The sequence below is a fragment of the Eschscholzia californica genome, unplaced genomic scaffold (genome assembly GCF_041429995.1).
Source record: "Eschscholzia californica isolate CP2 unplaced genomic scaffold, dmEscCali1.0.p SCAF_3, whole genome shotgun sequence".
NCBI lineage: Eukaryota > Viridiplantae > Streptophyta > Magnoliopsida > Ranunculales > Papaveraceae > Eschscholzia > Eschscholzia californica.
The window spans coordinates 63448770-63457790 of record NW_028238420.1 but is presented as its reverse complement, the minus strand read 5'-3'; the positions used below and the strand labels follow the sequence as shown (position 1 = coordinate 63457790).

Below are 9021 nucleotides of genomic sequence, written 5' to 3'. Positions count from 1 at the left end.
ATCAAACAAGCACTCAGACACACATAATTCTCAACAAGTACTTCATTCATTCATAATCGATCTGCTTTAATTTCCCCCATTGTCAAATTAAGACAACAACAAGAAGAAGAAGATATGGAGGAGGAGAATAAGATGATGATGATGATGGTTACCAATAAAGTTTTGAAGATAAAACACATTCTATGTGATTCCAACAACAACAACTACTACTCTAAAATGGAGTTGTTGAGAGCTCTTGAATCTCTTCAATCCATTCCTATCTCACTAGATATCCTTCAAGTATGTATACTATAACACTAATTTCATCTCTCTCTGTTTTTTTTTCTTTACTTTGGGTTTTTAGAATCAACAAGGCTTAACTTTTCTATAGTTTAATTTATGTTAGATTTATTTAGAGAGTCAAACAGAGTATCATGTTATTGTTGTTTAAAAGTTATAGTTAGGTATATTAGTATTAATGAGGTTTAACCCTTGTTTTTTACATTACCAATTAATTACTGTATGGCATTATCTCTTTCTACAGACTACTCAGATTGGAAGGGTTGTTAATGATATCAAGAAGAAATCAGAGTCAAAGAAAATCTGTCAACTTGCTCGAACTCTCGTCACTAAATGGAAAACTGTCGTAGATGAGTGGGTCGACAAAGATAATGCTACAACTAAGAATCACCCTGAAACTCCTATTGAAAAAGTAATATACAAAGATGGAGTTGAATTTGTCCAGAAACATATTGTATTGAAGTGCTCCAATAACGTCACTCTTCGTTTAAAATATATATCTAAGAAACATCAATCACCGCGAGATGTAGTTGCTGAAGCACAAACCACAAATATGAAGATGGAGCAGCAAGAGGAAAAATTATTAGTTACCACCAATAATAAAACTGATGCAGTTCAGAAAAACGAAGAGTTTGCACTCCAAGCAAAACTTGAAGCCAGCAAGAGAAACCTTCATGATGGGTATGAAAGAATACAGAAAAAACAAAGAACCATAAAGACGATTGACTTTAAAAGTCTTCCACAGGACGGAGTTACTAATTTATGTCAAGCTAAACCGCGGACCAGAATTGTGCGCCAACGCATTACTGCAGCAGGCTCGAATTGTTTTAAGAACTCAAACACAATTAGAGGTTGCAGAACAAGGCCTGCGAGTTGCACTTGAAAAGGAAAAAGAGCATTGTTGTTTCTCAGAAAAAGTCTGTCGTTTGAAGTTTTATTCTTTTACGTTGCTAAGACAATTATGGTGATGTAATTAGATAATAGGATACAGAACTACGTAATGCTTGATCCCTTTTTATTTCGGGGGTACGTAGGCAGCTTCACAGTGACATGTTCAACGAAACAAAAATGATAACTTGTTCGAAATAGTGGGACAAATGTAGGTTGGATCCGGCGTGGACGACCTGAATTCAACCCACTTTAGAACCCGGAGTTGATAGCCGAGATTCATACTAATACTATTTTAGAAGGATAAAAGTGGGTTGAATCGAGGACATCCACCGTCAGATTTCGACTTAGATTTGTCTCACTCCTTCGGGCATCTTATTACTTTTGCGTAATTGAACATGTCATTGTGTTGTTCAGCACAAATATGTAAAACAATTTTTCATTCATTATACAACATGTATATATTACTGTACATTTCCTTAAAAGATCATACTTTATGTGATGTCATATTTGTCATGCATAATTGAACATGTACATTTACCCGTATAGATATATGTATCTTATCTTGGTTGAAAGGGGCTAGCATATGTTATATGTCATATTTGTCATGTTATACAGTTTTTTGTTGAATAACGACTTTATGTCTTATTGTCATCTCAGTTATTCTATTTTCTGCTCAATGCCTAATTAACGACTCTCCCACAAACTCATAGTAGCAATCCCTGTCTCCAGGGAAGGTTAGATCCGGTGATCACAAGATTTGGATATTATTCAAGATTATTATCCACAGAGATGGTAATTGACTTTTCTGGTCAATGTTTAGGATCCATTGACTTGTTGAATTATCAAACTAAATCAATAACTTAATAACAATGGGCTCATAACTACTAGTTGAATTCTTATCTCTATAAACAAAAAGTATAAATAAATAGTAGTGGACATATCTTATATGGGTTATATAGTTTCTTGCCTTTTGGGGTTTCAGCAATTACTTAGTAATTTACAACAACAACAACTTGGTCTATGAGAATCAAGTTTTTGGTCTCTCTCTATATATATAGGTTTTAATTGAGTTAACTTTTGCAGGTCTCATTTCCCTTCCAAATTTCTCTCAGTGTTGTTAAAAGAGAATTGCTGTGAGTATCTGATTTTTCTGTATAAGCTAAGATTTCAATTCAAAGTTTTTAAGTGTTCTCTTCTGATCTTTTCGATAGTGCTAATGACGTTTTTGTCCTTTCGAATAAGTCAATTTGAAAGAGATGAACTTATTATTATAGTATATGATATTGATATTATTGATGTATAGTATGGAGTTTTTTTATGCTATTGAAAACAGATCATGGGCAATTTACTTTGTTGTGTAAAAGTTGAGCAATCGACAGTTGCTATCAGGGAAAGATTTGGGAAGTTCGACGATGTTCTTACTCCAGGATGTCATTGCTTACCTTGGTTTCTCGGTAGCATGTTAGCCGGGGAACTCTCTCTCAGAGTGCAGCAACTAGATGTCAAGTGTGAAACCAAGACTAAGGTTTGGAAGCTTCTCAACTTTAGACCTCAATTTTTGAACTGTATAAACCATATGACAGTCAAGCCTTTAGATGAGTATCGGTGCTTGGGTTTCTTATAATTGGTCGTTTGTTCTGCAGGACAATGTGTTTGTCAATGTTGTTGCATCGATTCAATATCGAGCTTTAGCTGATAAAGCAAGTGATGCTTTCTATAAGCTCACAAACACTAGGGGCCAAATCCAAGCCTATGTTTTTGATGGTATGAACCGAAAACTTCGACTTGGTCTCATCGGTTTGAAGTCTATTTCCTTCAAACTTATAAAGTAATCTATCTGAAACTTACTTTGCTCATATATTTCAGTGATCCGAGCAACGGTCCCAAAGCTAATATTGGATGATGTTTTTGAGCAAAAGAATGAAATTGCAAAAGCGGTAGAAGAAGAACTCGAAAAGGTAAAGCATTTTATATAACTCTAGAGAAACTATAATTTGAGGCGGGAGCTCATCTAGGGTTTTGTTGTTACAGGCAATGTCTGCTTATGGATATGAGATAGTTCAAACCCTCATCGTTGACATAGAGCCAAATGAGCATGTGAAGCGAGCAATGAATGAGATAAATGCTGGTAAGATACTTGTGAATTAGTAACTTAAACAAGTTCTATATTTGAAGGAATAATTGGAACGGTTTATTCAGTCATCTTTTGGTTCAATAGCAAAAGTGAGAAGTGGTTTTTGTTACCCAACCTCGAGTTTACGCGTCGTGCCAGGTCAGTGTGCCGAAAGAACGGGCCATATTGGGCTGTTTCTTGGACGATACAGCCTGTTCCGAACCCACTAGCTAAGACCTCTATATCCATCATATTGTGTTTCCTCTTCTTAACCATAAACTTGTTTAGCTGCAAGGTTGAGGTTGGCTGCAACCGAAAAGGCAGAAGCCGAGAAAATTATGCAGATTAAACGAGCAGAGGGTGAGGCCGAGTCTAAGTATCTATCGGGGCTTGGAATTGCCCGTCAGCGTCAAGCGATCGTAGATGGGCTTAGAGACAGTGTATTGGGATTCTCAGTGAATGTACCAGGGACAACTGCAAAGGATGTCATGGATATGGTTCTTGTGACACAGTACTTCGATACCATGAAAGAAATTGGCGCGTCCTCTAAGTCATCTGCAGTATTCATCCCTCACGGGCCTGGTGCAGTCCGTGATGTCGCGACTCAGATTCGGGACGGACTTCTTCAGGCTTATAATGTCTAAGCAAGTTGATCGTGTTAATACTCAATGAAGACATTAATATGAAAGTTGCCCAAGCTGCTGTGTTTCTTTCCTTTTCACGTGGTGTGTACGTATATAAAATATATTGGACTTTAATTTGTGTTGTATTGAAGATACTGTAATGGATTGAGTTTGACAAAACCTATATTTCTCTTCTTACTTCCATACCTTGAAATGTCCTGTGATGATCATCATAAAGACACCTCAAATATACCTCTTTCTCTATCCCCACAACTTTTTCTAATTCAAAATTTTCACAATCGGTATATTATCATCGTCTTGATCTGACTCTTCTGACTCACCCGAGTCTGAACTGTCTGAAGTCTGAACAAATAAACCTAGAACCAACTTAAATCAAATGGACTCCAAACCAGCTAAAATCAACTATCACTCTAAAATCTAACTCTACTCACTTCAGAGTTTGAGTCTCGTATCAGATGTGACTTGTGAAAGGACAAACATAAAATGGAGTCTGATCTGAAATCAGTCCAACTGCTACAAGAGTATTTGTAAGCTCACAATGACCTGCGCCAGCTAGAAGCTCCATTTTCAAATAGCATTTCAGCATCAAAACCATTCTAGAGAGAAACACAGAACAAAATATTGCCCATTTAAATCAAAAATAGCACTCAATAAATTTTAACACAAAGAATCTCAGGTTAAAATATCCCGGTATTTCTCCTCCGAACAAAAGAAACAAGCAAATGGACTTCGATCCTCGTGAAACCATAGTAGTATTATTTTCTACAGGACCCGTTAACCACAAATAAACAGAAACTCGATAACACGAAGAAATCATAAATCGGTTCAAAAACAGGAATCTTTTTCACTTCCTTGTCGTTCTACCTACCTTATTGCTTTTTCATCAACAAACTGGTATAAAAGATCTCCATACCTTCTCCATTTTTAGTTTCGAAGAGAAAACATGAAATTGCTTCAAGGCTTGAGAGCCAAAGCAAGACCAACCTTAGCACTTTTCTCGATAGCCCTGGTGTCAACTTCACCAGAGATGGTCAAGAGAGATTTTGGCCTCCATTCATGCTGGATAAGGGCACTTGCTTTTCCATAGTTGTTAAGCCGAGCCTTGACTGAAGTTAAGCGGTCAAGTGCATGTTGTGTGCCTATCGTGAGGGTGTTTTCGTTGGTTGAGAAACTGTGGGTCAGCTCTGCACCAACAGCTGTGTTGGTCAAGGGATTCACTGTGTGGTAGTAAGATGCATTAAGACTGTCACCCTTGTCGTTCCTGAATTAACAAAAACCATTTAATGACTGTAGTCCTCCACAAAATTAAATACCTCAATAATAACACCATAAATAACAGACGGTATTTAACTGAAATTAAGGATATTCATTTGACCCGGACTGACAAAAAGAGAGAAGTGTTATATGGTCTATGGCCATAATGATCGAATAAGTAGAACTATATATCCTCGCCGAGAAGTTCTCTATATCAAAGGGTAGGTAAATGGGACGAGATCTATTTTTATGTCAATGATCTCACAAGTCCAGAACTTTTCTGTGTTAATGTTTTGATGGGCAACATCCTCATTATGTGCTGACTGAGGTTGGCATCTACATAGTACGTATATAAACCTAAATAACAGTTTGAGTTTCTAAAAGAATAAAAACGGAAAAGATCTGATTATCTTGGAGAATGTTAACTACTCACAAGGTCAAAGAAGCAACAAGATCAGCATTGGAGAAGTTTACTCCAGTGTTGCATTTGGTGAGATTACCGCTGGCAGTGTCAAAAGAAAGATCAGTACCAAGGGCAAGAACATTGCTCCCGATCACTCCTGAGAAGTTAACAATGGGGTTTGCTGTCAACCCAATGCTTGTACTAATCCCTGCATAGTCGTGCTGATACTGAAGCTCGACCTGTTACCACAACCATCAAAAGCTAGATTCGTAAATTGCCTCAAATTTGTAACATTAACAAATATTGGTCATAACCTTCGTTAATCAAATTTCAATAAACGGATTTAAAAGAGATAACTTACCTTGCCAGACCTTTGATCGGGAATGACAAAGTTGAAGATTGTCTTGAGACCAGGAGCAGGCTCATCTACTGTAATAGTTGTGAGAAGCTGGTAAAATACATGCATAATTGTTAGTTAAAGTTACCAAAAACATGCTTATAACCCTTCTTAACTGTCATCTAAGACTTCAAAATTTTACCACTTAACATGACACACATTAGCCCACACCTCCTGTGACTGATTCGGCGGAAGATTTGAAGTCTCACGGTTAATTTATAATAATACACTCAAGTATATGCATACTGTATATATGAACTTGTATTCCTATTCAACCGAAGGCATCTAAGAATTCAATGAACTGGACTATCTTGTGTGCAGATACACAAATTGGCTAACATGGTTTGCGTGATCTTTCTGACTTCTGAATACACCATTTTGGTAAGGAATCGAGGATTACTTTTCAACCTGGCTAGCTTTACGTTTCGGTAAGGAATCAAGGATTGTGTTAGTCAGGTTGAATCAGGTCTGAATCAAACAAGAACTATGTCAATTAGATCTTTTATTGTATCACAAATCTGTTCCACCTAACCTAGGTAACAGTCCCCAAGTTACCTTGTTGGTTGACAAAGGTCACTTAAATGTACCAAATTCTGAAGAAAACTTGACTTACCCTAGAGTTAGTATCCACTTTGACATCAGTAGTGATATTTTTGTTTTTCAGCTGAGTGTTAATATCAGCCAAGAAAAGTTCGCCTTTTTTTGTTCCTGATGAAGTAATTGCCTGCAATGGAGTCACACATAAAGTTAATGAACAAAATAAAATTGAACAAGCTGCACAAAATCAAGATCGATCTATCTCAAAATCTTTATTTTTGGGATGAAGATGGTACAAGAATCTCCTTTCTCCCATAAGTACTAAAAACAAAAGCTGATACCATTCACTTGTTTGCTCATTGGTATATATTCATAATAGAACATTTCGACTGCGATCAAGATTCTACTATATGCACTATCAACTCAACTACTGGAGAGAAGTCCAAACAGGATTTCTAATCCATACATACATCAACCTCAGCTTGAGCCAGAAAACATGGAGTTCAAAAATGAACATGTACCATGTACAAAATGAAAAAAGCTACCAAGTATAATCATCCTACGAACTGGCATAAACCATGAATAAGTAAAAGGTTGGTCATGATTCAATACCACGCAAGTGTAAAGGCGATAAATTTTTCCAATGTAATAGAATGAGCAAAACTATCAACATCCAAGAAGCATTTGTATAGGCTAAATAAATAGGCCAAGAACATAAGAGAAATAAACCAGCTGAAGCTAAATTAAAACAACAGAAGATGAAACAGTTCTCGTTCCTACAGAAAACACAATCTTTCCCTTCACACATTGGACCTGGAAGACTACTGCCTGAAAGACTTCGGCAAAAGTGGGTTCCAACACATGTTGCGGGTTTGGTCCATTAGCCTTACTATCCCCCAAAGGGTCCTAGGCTTATCTCACCACATAAGCTAGCTCAAAAGGTGAGGTTTTCCCTCACATTTATAAAGTGACCCAGAACCTCAGCACCCCAATAACTAATGTCGGATTAACACCAACAAATTCAACAACCATGAAAAATGAAAGAAAAACAAGATATAGATGATCACAATCTGTTTTGAAATAGCACAAAATTCACAAGCTCGGTGAGATGTGTGACCCATAGATCTATCGAAACATACCAGTAAATTCTCATCTCATGATTAGACTTAGACAAAATCCGACAAATTTAAGGGTACCACACAATATCATCAAAAAGTAGCATGTCATCTATGGAGGTCAGCCCACAAAAATCACATTAATGATCTGAATTCGGACGACCAAATGCATAATATATCACAATTATAAGAAAAGTGTTAAATTTGTGGTATTACATTCTTGGTTGTTGGAGTGCCCATTCCCAATATGGGACTATTTCTCACAAAAAGTAATCCTCCAAATCATTATTTAACACATCGATTTAATAATTTAACAAAATGTAATCAACATCCGATGAATCAAATTCACGATATCCATTTCCAAAAAAATACGATCAAACTAAATAACATTGTTAGATCGTTCAATTATAAAACAAAATCATTATCGAACTAAAATGAATGAATCGATTCTGGAAACAATAAATGAAGAAGACACTTACAACACCAGTTGAAGTATAAGTAGTAAGAGTAAACTTCTGATCGCTCTGGTAATCTCTGTAAAGAAGATCTACAACAACAACAAGAAAGAAACACCAAATCAAAATCAAAATCAAAATGAAAAAACAAAAACGGAATGAAACTTATTAGAACTAAAGATGAAGAAAAGATGGAAGATTGTTACCTCTAGCTTTCTTGCCGATATCAGTATAAAGACCAGGTCCCTTTCCCATCTTTTCTGAAAATCGAGAAGAAAGAGTTGAAACTGTGTTTGTTTTTTTAGAGAGAGAAACTGAGAGAAGATAGAGAGAGAGAGAGACGAAATGTTTGATGATCGGTGGTGAAGAAATAAACTAAGAAAACCCTACCACTAACTTTCTGTTTTTTGAAGAATATTAACCGTTGGATTTAATAGAAATTTGAGGAAGATTCGCTTTTAAAGCCGTTGATATATATTTTGTGTTGTATAGATATGGAAATTACACCTATACACAATGATTAGCTGGAAAATGAATGATATCATGCAACAGGGCCACATGCTCTCATCTATAACATAGAACCCTTGAGCCGTTGTTTTTTTTCAAGAGGGGCATCAAGGGTGGGTGTTGGTTTGACGTTGTTTGTTCTAGATCCGTGAATTGCGCTGACTTATATACTTCATACTATTTTTATTTTCTGATTTCCATTTTGAAAAATCCTACTCTGCAAATTTTAGGGTGTGAAGGAAATTTAGTTTCCTTTTTCTTCAAGTCGAAAATGTCGGTAAAAATCAGCAAACTGCCATTGCTAGTTGATGACGTCGAAAAATGATATTCTGAGTATATTTGTGATAAATTGTTTTTCTGATCTCACTACTAGATGTTTTTTCAGCTCCAACTGATCTCAAGTAGGAGATGAACCGGCAAAAATGG

The 9021-nt window shown here is 36.3% G+C and overlaps 2 protein-coding genes across 2 annotated transcripts; one reads left to right on the top strand and one right to left on the bottom strand.

Annotated features, from left to right (window-relative positions):
- Positions 1-2107: 2107 nt before the first annotated feature.
- LOC147553165 (hypersensitive-induced response protein 1-like) lies at positions 2108-4110 on the top strand. The gene is made up of 6 exons (XM_086668832.1): positions 2108-2303; positions 2504-2695; positions 2814-2934; positions 3037-3128; positions 3202-3298; positions 3572-4110. The coding sequence occupies exons 2-6, from the start codon at positions 2507-2509 to the stop codon at positions 3925-3927; spliced, it is 855 nt and encodes a 284-aa protein (XP_086524958.1). The 5' UTR covers positions 2108-2303; positions 2504-2506; the 3' UTR covers positions 3928-4110.
- Positions 4111-4555: 445 nt separating this feature from the next.
- Positions 4556-8554, bottom strand: LOC147553164 (mitochondrial outer membrane protein porin of 36 kDa-like). The gene is made up of 6 exons (XM_086668833.1): positions 8295-8554; positions 8113-8180; positions 6595-6705; positions 5946-6032; positions 5615-5823; positions 4556-5188 (listed from the first exon to the last, which is right to left on the bottom strand). Exons 1-6 carry the CDS (start codon positions 8341-8343, stop codon positions 4882-4884), a joined length of 831 nt encoding a protein of 276 aa, XP_086524959.1. The 5' UTR covers positions 8344-8554; the 3' UTR covers positions 4556-4881.
- Positions 8555-9021: the final 467 nt, after the last annotated feature.